At 34.9% G+C, this 23672-nt stretch overlaps 1 protein-coding gene across 1 annotated transcript in view; it reads left to right on the top strand.

Annotated features, from left to right (window-relative positions):
* LOC138699847 (probable G-protein coupled receptor CG31760) overlaps nucleotides 1-23672 on the top strand; it is an 856195-nt gene that overhangs the window by 363595 nt on the left and 468928 nt on the right. The window contains exon 4 of the mRNA XM_069826037.1: nucleotides 13516-13716. Within this exon, the coding sequence (XP_069682138.1) occupies nucleotides 13516-13716 (201 nt within the window). The remainder of the gene's footprint in view (nucleotides 1-13515; nucleotides 13717-23672) is intronic.

Here is a 23672-nt window from a genome sequence, read left to right on the forward strand (position 1 = left end):
TTCAATTTTTTTGTCGAAAACTATGCAGGAGTCAGTAAACTCACTTTCGTGATTTTGGCATATTTTTGAAGATTATATCAGGCTACATGCCACGGACGGTGAGTTAGAGAAACAGACTAGAAGTCAGTCTTTATCATATTAATGTTCACATTATTTTGATGTAGAACACATCTTTCTTCGCTCTATGGACGCTCGTTCCAGGATCGATCCATGGTAAAACAAAAAATGACAGAACTTCAAATACTAACTTCAGCAAGATCACGAGCCACAACAGAATCTAATGTCAGTAGTAATTAGGCCATAAATCAATATAACTTGCATGATCACGCCCAAGGACGCCAATTCCAACCGGCACAAAGGCGCCGAATTTTCGTATAAAACTAGGCTTGTCGCGCCGTCTCTCTCAGTAATATCTCGGCATCGAGAGCAGCTACAGACCTGTGCGACCACTCTCTTGATTTTTAATCGCGATTTCTGCAATATTAATGTGATAATATACGTGTATGATACATTTTGAGTGAACCACAATGAATATTTTTTTCTGAACTGGGACTAATTTCGGAATATCGCTTCACACGAAAAGAATTTTTAAGTTATTGTACGCCCTTCATTATATATTACTTTCCTTATCATTAGATCTAGAGCATGTAGCCACTGAAGAATAAATCAAGTTACCTACGACGTGCATAGTTATGCCTGAAGTCATACGTCACAAACTGACTCGGACGACAGCAGTACGGACAAGTTAACGTTGTTTTATAGTCGTTCCGTGTTTATACTCCATTCTACGGCTACGTGAACTTCAATAATGTTAGAAACATCGCTTACTGCCATATTAAATAATTTATTGTAGAAATTTAATAGAAAAAATTTCGTTGTAAATTGGGGATTGTAATTGCTAAAGTAAAACTTTAACACTGAAGAATAGCTCTGCCACAGGAAATGCACAATCGTTCGTTTCAATAAAACTATAAATGAAAACGTGCTATTCATTGAAAATAAATTTGCAGATGTGGCAAAAACAATTAAGAGTTTAGAAACGATAAATATTAAAATGTCTGATACTTTAAAAAAAACTGATAGATATGATCAGAAAAAACTGATAGAGCAGTTCCTGAGCCTATCACAGAAAAACCGTTCTAGAAACAAATCTTGATTATGCTACAATGATTATAAGAAATTGTTTGCTAGAGTCTCACAAAACACTATCTACTTTTGAACATGATCTACAATATTTTCTGTTCGTTCCATCACGTCATGTGGTGTGGAGCGAAGTTTTTCACGTTATAAATATTGTTTAGACAACCGCGGGAAAACTTCATTTTTAATTGTTAAAAAAAATCTATGTATACATAATATATATTTACATATACACGTATTGTTATACAGGGACATCACTTTATTTTTACCAACATTTTTAACATTAACCTGGCTATACTCGGAAACACTGTTGCCCCTTTCCATTACAGGAGTTTAATGTTGCTAGTGCAATATGTAAACAAATCATTTTACTAGATATAGGAGGAGAGAAAAGTAATGTATCCATTTATGTTGTAGGGAAATACGATATTACGATTTTCAGTTTGATCATCACTTTTATGGAATTTATCAAAATACAGTAGAGTAGTAACATTTGTTTCAAAAACTCAACTTTTCAGGCGGCTATGTTCATTATGTAATGTCTACTTTATTTAGCATATTAATTATTGATGTTAACATACAATATAGAGAGTGCATTTAAATTGAGGGGGTCATAAGTAAAGGGCTGTAAGTGCACTTAAGTTACTTTTGAGAAAATGGGGTTTAAATATTTAAGCTTTCGTAAAATCGGTGAAATTTTTATTTAAATTTTAATGTGTGATGAGATTAAAATATCCCTTTGCCATTAAAATTTTAGATATTTTTGCTAACACTGATGCACTTAACTCATATTATTACAAATGTCACTAGCATTCCTTTGCTTGTAGCCACCTCAATTCAAAATAAGCTAATCTGAATTTTTAAACAAGTTGCTGAAAATGGTTGCCGTTCATTAAAGTGCAGGCTTCAATTCTTTACGCTTATTATTAAAAACATTTTGAAGCATATTCCCTGAAATTGAATTTATCGTTTCTTGAATATAATTTTTTACTACGATATTATTAATATAGGTTCTTTCTTCTATAGAAAACGCAACCATATTTCTGAAACACACTATACACTGCAGTGTTTGCTTCACTGCTTGAAGACTTTGAATGCAACAGCGGCCGTAAGTTTGTGTGTCTGACGGGAGCAAGGACATTAGTGAAGGGATGGGAGTGAAGTACATTCAGGAATGCAGGTACAATAAAATTTCAAGTAAAAATAAAATGATGTCCCTGTACATTCCAATGTGTTTGGCGAACGAAGATGAAAATACTAATGAATTTATAGTATATTTTGCATTGTATAAACTATTTATATTTACTGGTTATATTCATCATATAGAAATGATCGGGACGAAATTCAAATACAAACTGCTCAGCCATTTATACCCGAACTCACATTTTCAGAAGTCGAAATTGCGATAGAAAATCTGAAAAAGTACAAGTCTCCAGGTATCGATCAAATTCGAGCAGAGTTAATACAAGAGGGTGGAAGCGCATTATCTATCGAAATTTATAAACTTGTACTTCCTATATGGGAAAAGGAAATTGTACCAGAACAAAGGAAGGAGTCCGTAATTGTACCTATTTTTAAGAAGGGGGATAAGACTAACTATGGTAATTTTCGAGGAATATCACTTTTGTTGACATCGTATAAAATTTTGTCCAATATTCTTTGAGAAGATTAACTCCGTACGTAGATAAAATTATTGGGGATCATCAGTATGGTTTCAGACGTAATAGATCGACTGTAGATCAGATTATTGTATTCTACAGATAATGGAGAAAAAATGGGAGTATAAGAGTACAGTACATCAGTTATTCATAGATTTCAAAAAGGCATATGACTCGGTTAAGAGAGAAGTTTTATATAATATTCTTATTGAATTTGGTATTCACAAGAAACTAGTTCGATTAATTAAAATGTGTCTCAGTCAAACTTACAGCAGAATCTGTATAGGCCAGTTTCTATCTGATGTTTTTCCAATTCACTGCGGACTAAAGCAAGGACATGCAATATCACCTTTACTTTTTAACTTCGCTTTAGAATATGCCATTAAGAAAGTTCAGGATAACAGAGAGGGTTTGGAATTGAGCGGATTACATCAGTTTCTTGTCTGTGCGGATGATGTGAATATGTTAGGAGAAAATCCACAAACCATTAGGAAAAACACGGGAATTTTACTTGAAGCAAGTAAAGCGATAGGTTTAGAAGTAAATCCCGAAAAGACAAGGTATATGATTATATTTCATGACCAGAATATTGTACGAAATGGAAATATAAAAATTGGAGATTTATCCTTCGAAGAGGTGGAACAATTCAAATATCTCGGAGCAACAGTAACAAATATAAATGATACTCGGGAGGAAATTAAACACAGAATAAATATAGGAAATGCCTGTGATCATTCGGTTGAGAAGCTTTTGTCTTCTAGTCTGCTGTCAAAAAATCTGAAAGTTAGAATTTATAAAAGTTACATTACCGGTTGTTCTTTATGGTTATGAAACTTGGACTCTCACTTTGAGAGAGGAACAGAGATTAAGAGTGTTTGAGAATAAGGTTCTTAGGAAAAATATTTGGGGCTAAGAGGGATGAAGTTACAGGAGAATGGAGAAAGTTACACAACGCAGAACTGCAAGCATTGTATTCTTTATCTGACATAATTAGGAACATTAAATCCAGACGTTTGAGATGGGCAGGGCATGTAGCACGTATGGTCGAATCCAGAAATGCATATAGAGTGTTAGTTGGGAGACCGGAGGAAAAAAGACCTTTGGGGATGCCGAGACGAAGATGGGAGGATAATATTAAAATGGATTTGAGGGAGGTGGGATATGATGATAGAGGGTGGATTAATCTTGCACAGGATAGGGATCGATGGCGGGTTTATATGAGGGCGCCAATGAACCTGCGGGCTCCTTAAAAGCTATTTGTAAGTAAGTAAGGTATCTTCATAACCCTATGTTGTAATTTGTTATGTTTTCAGATATGCAGAACTAATGATTAATTATTACAATTTAAACTACATTTATATTATAAATGTGTTTCACATCACTAGTTAATACTTGTACTCTAATGTATTTAGTTACTTACAACCCTGTCCCTCTTGTTTGCCTGGATTGTGTCCTCCACTATTCCTCCCAAACAAGCTATACACACAACGTGCACACATTGCAAACAACGGGATATTTTTCCTGGCTCTACTTAACAAATGTATATCGAAACAATTCTAAAACAAACCAACACAACTGTAGTTTCGTTCCCGAAATTGAGTGATGTATTCTACTTTCCGGTATGTCCCTGGTACAGCGAAGAAGTATTTTTTTTTTTTTTGGCACACTACTCTGCCAGTAAATTGAGTATTAAAAATATGTTAGTTTAAAACATCAAATTACATATGACTAGTTACTTTATATAGAATTGTAGAAAGTGAATTAATCTACATCTGCATAAGCCGTATACAAAAACGAAGTCATATACATATGCGAGTTTATATTACAAAATAATGCCGTTTTTGTGCGATTCTGAAAACGAAATTATTTTGGGGCATGCCGAATGGTTACATTTAGGTATTTTTTAAGTCATGGTTAAAAATGTGCTATAAACAGTAGTATCAGTCGCAACATTGTAAATTAATAGAATTGCTTCGAAACATATAAACGCAATTGAGGTAGTTTTATTATTTTCATGACATTCATCTTTTACTTTAAATTAACATTTTTAGTCTAATATCAATTAAATAATAAGTGCATCGAATCATCAAATGACATCCAGAAAGTACTTTCATGCCTAAGGGAACACCACTAAAAATTACAACTTTTTTCCTAATCATTTTTTCAACCAAAATTTGAGCGCATGTTTACTATGTAAAGGACTAACAAAATCCAAATTTTGAACTCCAAAATGTTTTTCGTTTTTGACTTTTTAGTTTTTTAGAAATATTTTCAAACCCAAGTTTTTAGTAAAAGATCTCAAATTTGTAGCTTCATTTTTTTTGGTTACATTCACAAAACATGGTTATAACCATTTTTATACATTACGTTTTTAAATATCTCATTTATTCACTTTGAAATTCTTTTTTCATGATTTGAATATGTTATTGTTTCTATAATTAATGAAAAAATTACTAACAAAATAAACTAGCGGCACTTCTTACAAAATAAATGCATAGAAACATGCACGTACCTCATAAATGCTGTACTAGTACTTGCAGTAAGAATTTCATCCAAATTGATTAATATTTCGCATAAAAGTTGGTGCTGAATCAAGAAAAATAAACTTACTTAAAAATGGATTTGAACGTAAAATGAATATTTATGTAAACATAGTATTTATTAAAATTCTCCTCCTCTACATTTATCTAGTAACTTCAGGGAGCCAACTTTAGAACAAAAAGTTATTAGATTTGTAATCAGAAATTTTTAAAAAAGAATTCTTTGATGAATAAATAATTTTGACAGCTCTTTAACTCCCACGCTTCCTTACAGCTTTAATGAAAATAATATTTGTAATCAGAATTGATCTATATCCATTTGGGGTATGAAAATATATATTCAAAAGGAGTGAAATAGCCAATAATTTTTTAACAGTATTTATGATTTTCTGTAGTCTCCCCTTAAGACATCCGTTCTAAGTTGGGGACGCACGTGCTATGTGAACAGCGTAGACGGTTACATGACTACAGAGCAGTTCAAACCACACAGCACACATGCGATGCGTATCGTCCATACAAACCAATTCCTCGAAAGTGTCTCCAGACATAGAAAAGCCAGGATTTTCTCGAGACTTGAATTTCTCGAGACGAATTACCATATCCACTTTTACTCTCAGGGAAGTCCCGGTAGTAAATTTTATAGGGGGTTAAGTGGACCCTGGAGACGTTCCGGTAGTTGTGACGAGATGAAGAATTGTGTCTTTGCCTCTCCTTGAAACCGGGTTCGTCCATTTTGTTATCCGTCGTCAACTCGGCTCCTTGTTAGTTTTATTTTGTACTACATAACCAAGTCCTCTCTTGAATTATTGTCTTGCTTTTCCTTATCTATTTTCTTTTGTCTTCCTTTAGTTACTTTGGTTCTTACCCTAATTTCCATTGGCTTTGTTTCCTAATTTACTTTATCTCAATTTAGTGTATCTTGTCTTCTATACCTATAAATATATACCATATCATTGTCCTTCATTCTTTATCTATACTTGGTCTATTTCACGCATTATGTTACTGTACTCTGTGATTCAATACCAAAACATTAAGAAACTGTGGATGAATCTTCTTGTATTTACAACGTAGTGGAGAAATAACATAGTGTAACGCATTAGAGAATGCTATTATTTGTTTCTTAATTATCCACATTCATTATCGGAAATTAAAGCTAATAATCTGGGTTTGTAGAGATATCCGTTTCATAGATAACGACCCCAAAGGAAATGGCCACCAATAGCCCCATCGATGTGCATGATATTCCGTTGTGATAAACGCGTCTCACACGGGCGTTTGGCTGTTGCTCTCAGATTTACGGGCCGATATATTTGATTCGGCTGAATGGGATACAAGATGGATTGTCCCAGCCTCCTTTTTTATTATCCTGTGGTCAAATTTATTCTCATTCTTGACGAAGGGTGGAGTTTGTGCTATAAATTTCAACTCTCCCTCAAATTGATGAATTTAGTTTTACTGTAAAGTCCGATCAGAATTACCAAACACTCTAGCGCCCATGATTCGTGTCCAACCGTTCCAACTGTAAGAACTTCATGCATTGATCATAGATAATGTAGTTTTTTGTTTCGTTATATTATATTTCTTGATGTAGCTGAACTATAATACACGTTTACAGACCTATTATTTAGTCCTGACAGCTCGGCGACGCCAAAGAGGGGAAGTAATAGGAGTAGTGGGGAGAGCTCCGGAGTAGAGATAAGGGCGAAAGGTCGGTAAAGGAAAGCAGTACAGCTTAAGTGTTCTAGAAGCATACCGCTCTACCGCACGCATGACATCCGATAGCTTCGAAGGGAAGCGAATGACTAGCCCAAATACCCCTTGGCGTAACTAAATGGACTCGTCTGATCAAGGCGCACATTGCCGACGACTGTCAGGACTAAATAATCGTACCGTACTCTACTCTATCGGAAAATACAGTAAAAGAAAAATACATTGAAAGAAGCAGAGCTCTCTGCAACGAATAGTACAGTACACTATAAGACTGAAATAAATTCAAGCAAACATAGTCGATTCAGCAAAATATTAATGTGAGGATCTTAACATACAGAGTCTTAGGAAAGTGGTGACGCAATTTGCATGTTGCACGGGCTTTTAAAATTATTCTCTTGATATAGGACACAATGATATTTTCAAATCCCTTTTCAGAATGAAAAGTTACATTTGTACTGATCAAATTTTTGTGCATTTAGAGGTAGAACCTAAATTCTTTCAATAATTTATTATCAATAATTGATTAAGTGGCGATCTTACTCGTGTTAATTGTGTAAGCCAGCGGTTCCCAAAGTGTGCTCCGCGGAGCCCTTGGGGCTCCGCAAGTGAGTCTCAGGGGCTCCGATCGCGGCAGTTATGAAAATGACAAAAATTTCTGCTTTCATCTAGTGCGAAAAACGTAAACTACTTCCATGAAGCGAATAGTACTTTCTCAGAAAGTAATTAGATTTCTTCTTGCTAGATAGAAGCAGGAATAATAGATTTGCTAGAATCATCAACCGTCAATCAGTGCTCAGTCAAGGGGGGAAAACATCAGCTGTAACCTTACTTTCGAAGAAGATAGTGCGAATTATTTGGGATTGAGTTCAGAATATGCTGCACATGATCCTGCTTGAGAGTTTACGATGCCTAGTGTAGAGGTAACCAAAGGAAGTAAAAAACGAAATTATTGTGATTCATATTTGGATATGGGATTCACTGAATTTGCTGATTGACGTCCACAGTGTGTGAAATGTAACAAAGTTTTCCCCAATATTTCTATGTTACCTGCCAAGCTTAGACAGCATTTCGAGACTCATCCTGACTTCACAAATAAAAGTGCAGACAATTTAAAAGAAAATGTGACGAACTCCATGCAGTTCAAACAAAAATGTTATCTCATGTAAAGACAAATAAATATGAAGCACTGGAAGCGTCGTACTTGGTTAGTCATGACGTGGATCTTACTGGTAAACCTGACATCCTTGCCGAAATTCTTATAAAACCACTATTAGTGAATGTAGTGAATTGCATAGTGGACGAAAAAACACAAACTTGATCTCCAGTGTGCCCTTATCAAATAACACTGTGCGTAATTGGATCCAGGATCTATCAAATGATGTTAAAAATACCATAATTTCCCGTGTCAGTCAAACGAAATTTTTGCTACAACTTGACGAATCCACGGACATTGCCGGATTAGCTGTGCTAATGACGTTTGTGCGGTGCGAATTTTCAGGTTCTTTTCATGAAAATATTTTGTTCTGCAAGCCATTGCCATCCTCTACAAGTGGTACTGATTTTTTTTCCCCTGATAGATGTCTTCACTGAAAACTCGACACATGGTATTATTCTGATGTACCGAAGTACATCATAATAATATGATATGCGTAAATAATCACTTAGTGATTGAAGACGGCGCTCATCCCGTCGGATCCCGGGCACTTAGTCACTCGTAATGAGTGTACCTCTGTATATAGTGCATTGGATATTGTGCCACTGTCATACAGTACATGAGGGTAGGCACCAAAGGTAAAACTGAGAGACAGAACTTAAACTGAGGGGATTCGATCTGGCATTGGAACTGGAATCCGGTGTGGCTTAGTGGATAAAGTGTCAGCACGTAGAGCTGAAAACCTGGGTTCAAGTCATGGTGCTGAAGAGAATTTTTCTCTGTTCTATTCATCCTTCATCGATACCATGAGACAATTGCATTGACGTATGCACAGATGAAGCAAAGACCATGGTAGGTCCTGTTGCTGACACTGTTACAAGGGTCAAGAAAGTTTGAAAAAACTGTACAAGTAGTCATTGTGCACTACACCGACACGCCCTCGCAACGAAAAAAAATACCAACATTATTAAAGCGAGTACTAGACAACGTCGCCTAAATTATAAACTTTGTTAAGGCACGACCTTTGCAGTGTAGGCTACTCAAAATCCTGTATGAAGATATGGGAAGTATACACAAGTCATTGTTATTAGTTATTTATTACACACAGAGGTGCGCTGGTTGTTGCTTGATAAGCGTTGTCTTCACTTTTGAATGATCTAAAGTGTTTGCTAGCAGATTATTTGAATGATTAGGAATGGTTGTGCAAATTATGTTACTTGACACACATTTAAAAAAAAATTAACGAATTCAGCACATCCATAGAAGGGAAACAGAAGGCTATATTCAATGGTAATGACAAAATTGCCGCATTGAAGACAAAAATAACGTTCTACATGGAAAGAGTCTAGAATAAGGATCTGACATGTTTCTCATTGACTTCAAACTTTATAGAAGAAAATAACATAAAATGAATGACTCATTCATAGCAATAATAAAATAGCACCTTGATAATTTGCTTCAAAATATGAATTCATACTTTCCAAGGGACACTCAGGAATCGATTCGAAACAAATGTGAGTGGATAGTAGATCCATTTCCAGTGAAGTCAAAACTATCAGCCCTCAATGCGGCAGAATATGAGGTCCTTATAGACATGGTTTCGGACAGCCACTGTCAGGCATTATTTAAAAGCAAACCACTTCCCGAATTTTGGGCTGTTGGGGGAGAACTTTCCATATTAAGTTCAAAAGCTAAATCGTTTGAATGCAGAAGACGATATGTATCTTCAACTGACTTGTTTGACACCAGACATTGTTGTAAGAAACAGGCACATTCTTCACATTAATTCGGATTTAAATGTAACATTGTAACATTTTCTAAATACCTTAACTACCGGTACTACTTATAATTATAATTTTATAGATTTAAATAATATTGTCTCCAGTTCGTTTTTACTATTGTTTCGTAGAAAAAAAGAAAATGGTAATTCGACAATATCCTGTGTCTCCGCATCAGCTCTAAAGTTTCGCGAGCCTAATGCTCTATGTCTGTTTTCAGTTTTTTTTTTTCTGTAGTGCAGCTCTTCGCTTATTTCTTTAAATTTACACTCAGAAATAACCCAGGACTCACTACGAGAAGGTGGCTGCACTTCCAGACTCATCCCTCCACCCACTCTCAGTAATACAGTCCGGTGTCAAATGTTACTTTGCGCTGCATAGTCAGACTTCGTTCCGAAGCATGGTATTTCTTAGCTATGCACACTGAATTATGTGAAAGATTCCTACAGCTCACATACAAGCGGAGTATCCTACAAGCAGTTGTAAGTCATCGAGATTGAACAACTGGCCCTGGTTTCTTCCTTTCAAGCTCTATCGGACAATGGCCAGAATGAACGGCTTGGGAGATCCCCAGAAGATACTCCTGATCAGTAGGCCTACTAAGATCGGAGATCTGTTCCTCGTTAATTTTGTTGATCCAGGGTACTTCAATGACTTTGAAATTCGCCACTGATTTTGCCTCACAATGGAGTAACTTTGTCCAGAACGTGTGCCTGGACCTTTAGTGATACCAGCGAAATGTTTCATGAGGTAGTGGAGTGGAAGCTCATTTCCATGGAGAAGACAAATTAATCGTTGGAGTGGTCTGCCGATTTCCTTTTCGATTTCCAATCTGGTCTCCATGTTCAGAGGAAGGGGGTGGGGAATATAGTTCTTCCAATAAAGTTATAATTATGCTTCTCTTCTTTCTCTCGGCGATATAATCGGCTGTCCTTTTTCTCCTGTGTTTGTGCCTTGTCCTTTCGACCAACAAAATATACCGCTCAAATGAACTTATTATTAGGTGTTTCTTCTTTCTGAATTTTATCTCCAATCTTCATTTCTCTCATGATCATCTATTATAAGACCCTTATTCCTAGTAGAAATTATTCTCGCGTCTTGTAACAGCTATCGCAATTAGAGCCATATCTCTCCTCGAGGCGCCTGTCCTGAAGGCTGCTGAAGACAATTTTGGTACAGACAAGCGAGCCTGAGGGGCAGAGGGCTTAGATTCGAAGTCAGAATCCGCACTGCTTCATTGCTGTTCCAAGTGGTGCGAAGGCGAAGACTCAGAGCTTGTAACATGTACATAATATTAAGCCTAATATAGAGATTGAAGATAAAATTATTACAACTGGAATAATTTTATTATTAAAAAAATTTAATCAACAACATATACAAAAACAATTAATTAATTTTAACATAAAAAAAATAAAGAAAAAAAATAACTTATATAATAATTCAGATGTCTGTTATCTCTTCCTTGGAATCCAAGTCGCACTTCTTCAGATCGATGGCGAATGGGCCTCTTCGCATTTCTCTCTTCACTCTTAAATAGTGTCTTGGTCGTCATAATGTCGATATTATCAATAATATTTCGTTAATTCCTCTGGCCTATTAGAACGGATAGTTCTATCGATGCAACTTTTCTACTTAAATCACATTCTCAGAGGCTTTCCGGGTCCGGGCACTTACAAGTGCATATATCAAGCAATTTTCAACCTTTATTAATAAAACCTGCTCATGCGCCCTTGAGATTGGACCACTTCGTTAATGCGACTTCAGAATATTCTGATATTTACTATAATACAATTTCATCTTTTCCACTACTCTACGTTTGCTGTTGGTAGGAAGGCTTGCTGTTTTTCAAACCTCGATAAGTTTTTCGGTAGTAACATGAGCGATATCTTATATTGAAGGGTGTTTTCCACTTCGATTGTTTGTCTTTAACTCTCTGATCCAAAGAAAATTTGTTATCACATTCTCATAGGTTGGAAGTTGCGACTCTCTTATCGGTCCTTATGTACCGAACAAAGGACTGTCAGCAATACGGCGAGTACTGAATTATTTTTTCCATCATGACAACACGATGCATAAGAACTATTGCATGTACTACTGAACCACTGATATGATACACGATTTCACAGGAACAACAGCGATACAAATCTGGCCAGCGTAGCTTACCAAATACAACTGCTGGGCAGACGCTACCCTGACTGCCAGCATCCCTCTCTTCTCTCATCCCACAGAAGATACTGGTGCCAGAGCTTTTCTTCTTCTTGTACTATCTTCGCTAACTTTTAAAAGATGTGATTGATGGGGGGTAGCTGTATAGGTATGCAGACTGTCGTTATAATAATTTTTACAAGTATGCGTTATAAATTCGAATCTTCAGTATGGATGCGGAGACAAAAGATATTGATTAAATTTAATTTTCTTTCCCCTGCAGTCTTTCTGCCACTAGTCGCAACTAGCCACCTTCATTAAAAAAAAATTTCGATACACCCTTTTATATATATATATATATATATATATATATATATACACACCTTAGTATTCATACTTTCGTATGTATATTATGTTTCATAGAACATATACAGACAGAACTAAACACTAAACATTTCTTGGGGCTCCACGAGAAACTTTTGCTTCAAAAAGGGCTCCGTGGCTCAAAAAGTTTGGGAACCGCTGGTGTAAGCATATGCGGCTTACAGCTATTTCGGTGTTTCTTCACACCATCCTCAGAGCCTACTAAATCTCGGTGTCATCTCGAAGTTCGCTGCCTGTTGTGTGGGTGCGTTCGATTGTTGAAAAGTGTTGAAATATGGTGTCAAATAGTGTGTGTGTTCTGAAATTGATCTGTGTTGAGATGACGCCGAAATCTAGTAGGCTCTGAGGATGGTGTGAAGAAACACCGAAACAGCTGTACGCCGCACATGCTTACACAGTTAACACCAGTATGATCGCCATTTAATAAATTATTTATATTCAAGTGTTAAAAGTAGTGTACGAAAGATTCAACATGAATTTATTATCATAGTACACTGCTCTCTTAAACTGTCTGAGCATATTTGAAATTAATTCAATGGCTCTCTCAAAACACGCTATGAAATATTTTACGCTCGTATATGATACAATTTTTATCTCAAAAAGGAAGTAAAAGCGAGCAAAACAAATTTTTTATGTGGTGCCATAGGAAGAAATCCAGCGCGCTGGCCATTCAACGGGTCTTCTCTTTCATTCCATCTCTCAGAGAAAAGCTGAATAATATATTCAAGAAATTCATGCGCGAAATATACCGGAGAACCATAATGCTGCAGTCATATGTTTTCACGGAAAAGAAATAGAACATCTTCTAGTAACTACGGGAGCGTCAGTCTCAGTATTTCTTCATAAACGTGTAAATTAGGTATTACTGAACTTGAATTCCTTATTTCAAGTTACTCTTTACCAGTCGTAGAAGTTTGGCACCAAGTTACGGAAACACTCTGTATAATTTAGCATTCCATCAGAAACGCATAAAACACAGCCACAGCACAACTCTGCTTATGTTTCAGGAAGTGGACAATCAGTACAGCAGGGAGGGGGCTTTCGAGTGTCTGCAGTGTGCAGAAGGTTGTGAGTCCTGTGAAGACGACCGACCCTGCGTCGTGTCCTTGAACTGGGTAATGCGTACCGTCATCCTCATCCTATCCTGCATCATCATCTGTTGTCTGCCAGTCGTCGTACTCTTCACCTGGAAGTATGGCAACGTGAAGGTAGGGATCTTCAAGTCGTACAGATGTTACTGGATGTAATTCTGAACTTTAATACAAGTGCGCAATTGAAATATCACTAAAAGTATGCCAGTAATATGTGACTTGAACTTTTAATAATAGCTAGAATTTCAGTAGACTTTATTACGGAACATAATTATCAAAGAATTTGCGGGACCTTCAGCTGCAATTATTTTACGAATACACGAATTATTAGATTAGTAATTCAAACTTTTTAATATTGTACAATCACTAGTAGCATTTCATGAAGGCTAGTAATTCGTATTAAAAGTATAGGCCTAATCAAAGTATGAAACTATGAACATAATGCCTAACAAATGATACACCTTTAATATCTTTGTTTCATATACGCGTATTATTTATTCACCCGAAGATGAGATTCAATACCCTTCTTTCTTTTTTATTTTCTGTATATTTTATTAGCCCTTAAAGTAACCTTATTATTTATTGAAAGTGATAAATTGATAACGAATGAGAAGTCTTCAATAAAACTGCCTTTCTCATTACAATCATCACTATATACAGGGTGAGTCAGTGACTATGTTACACAATTTTAGGGGTGATAGAGGTCATCAATATGAACAACTTCCATATAGGAACCCACGTCCGGAAACGTTCCGTTTCGTAGTTACAAGCATAGATCTATGTGTTAGTCAGTATAGCCAGCTAGAATCGAGCTCGAGGCCATCCTTTTGAAGTTTGGTAGCAGACGAGCTGTTCCTGCAAATGTTGATTTGTCATAAACATGATATAAGTTAGTCGGCATAGTAAATGATATTTTGACCGATGAAACCTTGCAAAATTCCTTCCATTTCCTTTTGCTCTTCCATAAATGAAATGAATATCAGCATGTTTCAAGTTTTAATCAATGAAAATATTATTTACGATGCCAACTAGCTTATACTATGTTTATGAGAAAACACCAACGTTCACAGGAACAAGTCGTCTGCAACGAAACTTCAAAAGGATGGCCTTCAGTTCGAATCTAGCTGGTTACATTGACTAACACATCTTGACTTTTTACTACTAAACGAAACGTTTTTGGACGTAATAATAATGATGATAATAATAATAATAATAAATAATAATAATAATATTATTATTATTATTATTATTATTATTATTATTATTATTATTATTATTATTATTATTATTATTATTATTATTATTATTATTATTATTATTATTATTATTATTATTATTATTATTATTATTATTATTATTATTATTGTTTTCTCATTTATACTGGCAGAGTTAAGACCATAGGGCCTTCTCTTACACTATACCAGGTCACAAAGTATACAAGCAGTGAAAATTTAACAAAAAGTTAAAGAACAGAATACTAACATATTACAAAAAAGTAATAATAATAGCATAAAAAATCGACACTAAAAACATGAAAATAATACCATAACAGAAAAAAGGAAGTAAAATACTTTGGAATATAATAACAAGCAGCTCATTTAGTACGAATAGTTAATATGGAAAACATAAGGAAAAATATAACAAAATGGAATGTAATAAAATAATAATAAAAAAAGAAGAAAAGAAATACGAAAATTAAATAAAGTCCACAATAAAAAAGGTATGATAATAAATTCATCTGGTGATCAAGAGAATAAAACAGTGGAAAGGAAGGAAAAGATATATATATATATATATATATATATATATATATATATATATATTACAAAACTATCACAGAGATGCCTATATAAAAGTTATTCATAATTGTCCCTTATAACATCCCTAAAAGTTTTTAAGATAGTCACTGAATCACTGTGTAACGTGCATAAATTCCAAAAAGTAATCTCTGAGGACAGTGTGGTAAGAACAGTTCCTATAAATGTGTCCGAATTTCAACGTTGTTTGTATACAGATAAAATGGAGAGTTTTAAATCATTTAAATTCTCAAATTTAAACTGCCACCCCTCTATGCACGTCATCATTTAAAAGCCTTGAAAGGACATTTAAATGGCCCCGAACCAAAAAAATCGCAATGAATTTAGAAAAAACGAAGTTCAAAGATGTAAAACATAAGTTTTAATTTAATATTTAATTTATTGCTTTGATATTTATTTATGCTAAATTAATTTTATAAAGCATAAAAAAATCAAGAACACCTGTTTAAGCAAAACAGTGTTAGGGTGTAGTTTCACAAAAATGAAAAAATGAATGCTCACATATAATATTATATAGTTGGCGACCTGAACTTCGTAAGTCTTTTACTTTTCCAATTTGAGTAAATTACATTCCTTGAATTCAACGTAGATCTACGTCAAATTGTTATTTTAAGGTTAATATTTGTTAAATTATGTAATATATGATTTAAATGAGAGAGAGAATAAAATTATGAATTGTATAGTAGAGGTGTAAAATGGAACCTTTATTCACTCTATTTATTTTATCAGCTGAAGACGAAAACGGAGTCAAAATTCTGATAATTTTATCATTACTAGTAATGGAAAAATTACAGTCTACATTTCTTCTAATAAGTTATATAGTGTTTTGCTAGAATGTTTTTGTATTGAGCTTTTTTACCTGAGACCTGCACCGCGTTATTAAGTAAAAAGAACACTGAATGTAAGGTAATTTAAATGTATAGTCTACGTTAATATTTTTAATGTGTATAAAATTCGATTATACCGAAGCGAAATTTTAAGGACACATTGTTTAATAGCTCTGATTCATTTGGAAGTCTGTAGTTAGAGAACCTTACCCTGAACGACGATATCACAACGAAACTTATTTTGGAATAGTAGTTGAAAATGGTGTGTTTGCCATGAGCGTAGCTCAGCCGGCGTGAGCACTTGCCTATTGAACCGAAGCTACGCTGGGGAATAGATTGGATTTCCGCTCGGGCTGATTACTTGGTTGAATTTTTCCAAAGTTTTCCTCAACCGTAAGATGAATATCCGATAATTTATGGCGAATCCTCGGCCTCATATTGCCAAACACCAGCTCGCTATCACCAATTACAGCGACGCTAAATAACCGAGTAGATGATACAGTGTCGTTAAATAACAAAGTAAAAAATGCTATGTTTCTAGTTATTTAATCATTGCATATACGGAAGCCTTGTGGCAATATTCAGAGCTTCGGGGACATTTTTATAATATGTATTCATAACTCTGGGCCACTCTACATACAGATCAGACTACATCATATATTTAAACTTCAGAAACCGAACACAATTTTGTCTTGTTTCGAAACTCCACCTCTTATTTGCAGCCGTTGTATAACATCTGTATTCTTGATAAGTTGGACTCGAAAGTCGCTTTCAGAAACCGTGCGTTTACTTTTCGTCTTGCAAGAAACAAACGCATCGTAACCCGATTATTGTCTCTCGAGTGGGAAGGCACCCATAATTCAGCAAGCAAATGAGACGTTCGAAACCAGAGTCTAGTAATCGTATTAGAGACTCGAAAGAATGAGCATGCGCACAGAGAACAGCTCTCTAACAAAAGAAGTAGGGTCTACGCTTCATTAATCTGGAGGGAGCAGCTGGGTCTTTGCAAATATAGTCTGTTTTACAAGACAGTAGATGAATACAACATGGGAATTTTATGTATGTAACAATGGCAGTATTTTTTTTATTTCAAATTTTCAGTGCTTATTTTACATTTAGTCTACCTGTAATTTCGTCTTTTTAATTTCCCCCCACCCTCCTTGGAAGTGGTTTACGTCCTGTAGCCTACTTTATTATAAAAATAATCTCCTAGTCTTATTACTGGCCTTCCTGTGTTCCTTTTTTACGTTTATAATATGAAACCTTTTTTCGGTGCCTGTAACCTTCCATACAACTATTAAATTTAATAAGGGAACATTCAAAACTCATCAAGCGGAAACCTCCCTATAAATAACGTATATTGTTAGACACTGTGGATGAAAGATTAAATACATAAAATTACCAAGCATTGATCATTAATAAATTGTTAGGCACAGAAACTGTATCCAAGACACATTTCTTACTTTGGTACGGAGGAGAGGACCTAAGGTTAACATTACAGCCTATAGTTGACATATAGAGCAAAATTGAAAATTTTACTGAGGGTTTTTTACAGCAATTTCATTAAGTTATATTTCTGACCATATTTACCTCTAGTGGGAGACATCTGTAACAAATGGTACGGTAAATGTATTAAATTTGATTGTTATTTATTCTCATTTACCTAAACTGATGTTTGAGATTGGACCCGGACCCTTATTATGGACTATTAATAATAGGTATTTACATTTTATCTCTTAAATAGATAACTATTAATTTTATCTCCCTTTTTAACTAGTTAAAGCAGGAAAAACTTACACACAATTGATCGCATTTTCTACTGGGATCGAACCCGTGACTCTGCCGTATCAGTATCATTTCTTGTACTATTACTCAGCATTAAGTGTAATTCATCGCCATTAATCAATTTAGCAAAGAAAATTATCATTAAACAGCGATAATAATACTTTCACATTCAATAGACCTACTTTCTTCCTTTCACTGCTGCAGTCACATCTATCGCCATTTTAACAGCCAGAATAAGAAAAGCGTCACCTGCAAAAATACATTTCTCAGCAACCACTTGTTGGATATTTTTCACTTACCACTCAAAAAATCTCCATACTTTAAAGAATATAATTACTGTAATGAAATACTTACATTTCTTCAATTAGTATTAAAATAATTCAGGCAAAACTTCCGCATGTTTCACAAGCACTCTCTTCTCATAGAATCTGACAACAGAATGGTAAAATCAGTTTTCTGTCCTGTTGAAGCTCGACAGAGCCGCTACTTGGAGTGCAGACGGCTTTAGGTAGTGCTGCCATGTACTGGGATTTTTTTACAGCATTAAATTTACTTGGCCAATACGCAATGTTAAATATAAAACCTACTGCACAATTGTACGTGTTGCCAAATTATCCGAGTTTGCCCTACTGAGAAAGATTTTGAAGTCTGAACAATTGCGATCTTGCAGATGCCGGTGACTCAGCTGTGTGATGCCACCTGTCGATTCAGCCTGCAATCTAGTGGGCTGCAACGCAAATTTTTGGCTCGCTCGTATTCCTTCGAAGATCCAGCAGTCGAGGAGAAAGTTTCCTTCGAGCGAAGAGCTCTCTAAAACTAGACCAGCGGTCATCAGCAAAGTACACTCTCGGGCTAGTGTCTTTTACCCGCAAGCACTCTAGTGCATTCGTGGCTGCTGGCGGATATGCAGTATTCCAGTGGCGGAGTTGCGTTCGTGCCAGAAATTACATAACTTAGAGGAATTCAACAATAATAGTTTAAAGAAGCACACAATGTTCACGTGTGCATTCAAATAAGCATATTTTATATAATTAATAAATACTCAGCATGTTCGTTTATAATGTCGATAACCTAAAAATATATCTCTTCTGAAATTATTGAGTCGTCCAGTGAAAGAAGGGGACAAGCCACAAATTCTGATAAGTAGAATATCTCAATATTTCATTGGGATTTTTACCTTTCATCTGAGCCCAAGACTATCATATGATATAATAATATGAATGATTAAAACCAAGGAATTGATAAAAATGATTTTTCGAAAATGTTGTAATTTAATATCTGCCCAAATTATATTTATAATTATACACGGATAAAATTTATTTTACAGTTAGAAATACCCGAAAAATTAAAAAAAAAATGGAGATAGCATTACGAAATTTTGATAAGTCTGGAAGTCAAATGGTTCTTGTGCTAGGATAGGAAAATGAAACAAGGTAGCTTCAGTCTATATAATAATAATAATAATAATAATAATAATAATAATAATAATAGTAGTAGTAGTAGTAGTAGTAGTAGTAGTAGTAGTAGTAGTAGTAGTAGTAGTAGTAGTAGTAGTAGTACGTAGAACCAAGGACCCGGCTTCGATCCCCGGCGCCGGAGCGAATTTTTCTCCTCAAATATTAAATATTAATTGATAATAGTAGTGACAGTAATACCAATAATAAATATAAAGACACTCCGATACACTCTTTACCCGATACTCATTTCAACGAGTGGTAACGACCACTGGCATGTTGACAATCGAACTATGACCGCGTGAAAGAAAATTCGCAGGAAGCAACCGGGAATAGTTTTTTTTTTATCCCAAGCATACATAGCCTACAGTACTCTTTAGGTTAGGTTAGGTAACGGTGGCGGGCTAGGGACGACCCTTTACAGGTCGATCATACTGAGGCCTATTGTCACTCCGAATTTTTATGGGATGAATGAGGATGAGGTGTACCAGCTCACCAGCCGCATTTGGACCCTCACCCATTCTAATTATATTAGGTCTAATAATTAAAAACATTATATATATTACAAACATAAGAACCAATAAAATAAATCGATTAATATTTATATCCCCATCTATATAATCATCACTATACAAAATAACTACTTACCCAATGGGACCTACCCCCCCTCCCCGCCCTAAGTTCATACCGCCAAGGTGACAAAGCAGCACAGGATCCATTCCAACGGCTCAAGGTGTCGAAGCGCCCTTGGAAGTGCTGTTCAGGAACGAATCCTGGCAGAGATATTGCGGAAAGCTGGGAAAATCCAGGAACGGTTGCGGAGAGGAGACCTACCCCCTTTAAGCGGACGAAAACATGGGTCTTGACCTGCCTATGTCTGTGGAATGAAATCTAAATTATTTTTCTACACCGGGAAGAGAAGAGAAATGGAACGTGGCAATGAATATTTCAACCCGGCATTTGCCTAATAACTGTGAAAACCACGGAAAAACGACAGTCAGATTGGTTGGACCAGAATCGAACCGAATACAAGTCCCATGCGGGGCCATCTTCCTCGGTTAGAGTACTCTTTACTGTGACCTAATGGGTTAGTGTACGATGAAGTGAATCTCTCTATCCTACTCGTGATGTTGAAGTTAGATAAAAGGGGGATTAAACAGAGTAAAACAGAAAAAAAATTTAGTTACTTAATGTCTACAGTACATTTCTTATTTTTACTTCTTTTTGGACAACTCGGTTCTTGCTGCAAATAAAGAATAAGATTCAAAATGTTAAACAAAATTATGGACATTTTTAAAGGGAGTATACTGTATGTTACGCATAAACATTTAGACACTATTGTTGTTTTGTTTGTGCATTTAGACTGGTAAGATAAAGTAGTTACACTGCGGATTTTATGCGGTTCTCCGCAGCTGCCAGTCCGTCCGGTAATCCACGATGCAGACCTAAACGTAAACATAATGTAGGACTGAAGATTCAACTAAACGTACCGTGAATATATTCAAGCAGAGGTACATCACTTTTCCGCCGAAAATAATACAAAGTAAATATTTACATACTCGTATTATAATAGCATCTACATATTCTTATTACACATAACAGTGGCCTAATGCCAGTACTTTTTATCTTCTAAATTTACAGGTTATAATTCGAAGTGTAATTTCGACTGTTTTTCGTTAAATCCTGATCTCTTTGCTGTGTTTAAATATTGAACGAAATTATCCAGCACTACTTATTATGTTTTTATGCTCGACCATGCCGAAATGTAGTAATTATATACCTGGTAGTAGTCCTTTAATGCACCTCATTAAAGTACACCTATTCATTATAGTTCAGTTGTTCAGACAATGAGAAATCACCATTGTAGCATTATAAAACCGCAAGTATCGATTATTCTCGGATATGCAATCGAAAGACAACTAGCAAAACATCACGGAGGCTAGAAATCCAATACTGTCGCAGAAGGTTATGTTCTGTTACTATAATAATTAGCGTTAATTGTAAATAATATTCAAACAAATTAAATTTGTCATCTCGTTTTTCAATTCTAAATCAATTTCCAGGTTATATCAAGATTAATCTTCATGTTATTCTCTAGATTATATCAAGGTCAATGACATTCGTTCCTCGGAAAAAATCAATACTTTCGCGTCTGCGCACATCTCACAATTTAGGTCAGTTCCGCTCCTCACTTACATAACCATAACATGAATACTTATGAATAATTTCAAGTTAGAAATATGGTCGAGCATAAAAAGTGGTATGAAACTTGCCTATAATGGTAATTAAAACGCTCGTATGAAAATTATTAAACTCGCTTGCACTCGTTTCATAAACAAACATACTCGCGTCTTAATTACTTCCATTATAGGTTCGTTGCATAATATACTATTTCATCACTGAATGAAGTGGGGAATATTTGTATCAGTCATTAAATTGAGGGAGTCAGAAGCAAAGGGATTTAAGTGCACTTAAGTAATTTGTGAGAAAATGTGGTTGAATGTACTTACGATTTCGTAAATTCCGTGAAATTTATTATTTCAGTTTTAGTGTGTGGTGTGGTTAAAAGCTGTATCTCTTTGCCACTAAAATTTTAGATGTATTAGCTTGTCACTTAGTGTCTTTTAATACTCACCAATTCACATAAGGAATGAAATAATAAGAAATAGTTTAAAAGTATATAGCATCCTTGAAAACATTAATAGTTATCGGAGTAAATGGTTAAGGTATGTGCAAAATATGTGTGATGATAGAACAGAACAGTGATGTCAAAGAAAGCGCATTTTTCTTACCTTGATGTCGTGCGCGGGCATTAAGCGCTAGGTATGCTAGGAGGAATAAGCGGCCTGTTGGATTAGAAAACAGTGGTGCACAAACTTCAAACGAACGTGAAATTTTATGTCATTTTTATATGGCTTCTTTCTGTTTGTTATTTTCTATATTGTCTGTAAAACAAAAGTACAAACACCTATTTCTTAGCCTAATATTGCAGTTGTGTTTTAAACGTTAATAAAATAATAAAGAGTAAAGAAGGAATATTCACACAAATTCCATAATAACTACAACTATACTGTACTAAGTGAATTAAACACATCATTCATAAAGAAAGTGTTATCCCAAAGAAAGACACTGAATATGACATGATAAATTGAAATTGATATTGATAGTATCTTTAGCCTTATAAAAGTAATCAAAACAATATTATAGTACAAAACAAAGTTGTCTAGGTATATGTTTTAACTGTAACTAATATTACATAATAAAACTCTTATCGCATTATGCTTTTCTGTGATATTGGTGCGCAACTTTCTGTTATCAGAATATTGAATTATCTCGAAATCTGCTGAATTTATAGGGCTGACGTTTTACCAACACATAGGCACATATCTTTTGTTTGTGATGTAACAATATTTGCTTTGTTAATTCATTTCCTTACAACATTTTCCATGCGAATATTTTCAAACTTCTTAATACACTATCTTCAGTAATACATATTTACAATATATTATATTTACGAAAACATCGCTTTAGTACCTGAAAGGCTACTAAACAAACATATCTGAAAATTTCACTTTTCTGTAAAAAAGTTGAGAAAATATTCCTTTTGAATAAAAAAGCAAACTTGTGAAAAATGAACATTAAAATTAAAACTTACATTCTTATAATTCACTTATACTTCTCAGACAAATCTAAAAATTAACATGTATACAGTTTTAATAAGTTCTCTTCCCTTTATCCATTGAATCAGTGCTGGCCATCCTTGTATATAGCTCGTCTGTCTCTTTCCTTTCCGCTGTAAAGCGCTCAGGCTCTCCTGGGCTCTAAAGCGCGCGCTTGCTCTTATGGGCAACAGTTGACATCACTGGAATAGAATTTCAAAACCCATTATGAACTACTGTATACAAACCAAGAGGAAGAGAGGAAACCATTGGACGGTCAAAAATGATAATTAATGGAGTCAATAATAGGAGCAGTAGCAGGCCACAGTGCCTAAAACTTGGTTATATTGTTATTATTTTCTCAACAGTTTACTTCTTTAATTTCAGAGTCCCACCTGTTTCAATTTGTTTTGTATGATTTTCTTACATAGTTAGTAGCTAATGATTTGACACAATTAAAAGTCTATAGGCCTGTTTAAATAGTATAATAGTGTCTGTCATGTATTTCAAAATTTGTTGCTTTTGGCAAAA

This window comes from Periplaneta americana, chromosome 5 (genome assembly GCF_040183065.1).
Source record: "Periplaneta americana isolate PAMFEO1 chromosome 5, P.americana_PAMFEO1_priV1, whole genome shotgun sequence".
NCBI classification, from domain to species: domain Eukaryota; kingdom Metazoa; phylum Arthropoda; class Insecta; order Blattodea; family Blattidae; genus Periplaneta; species Periplaneta americana.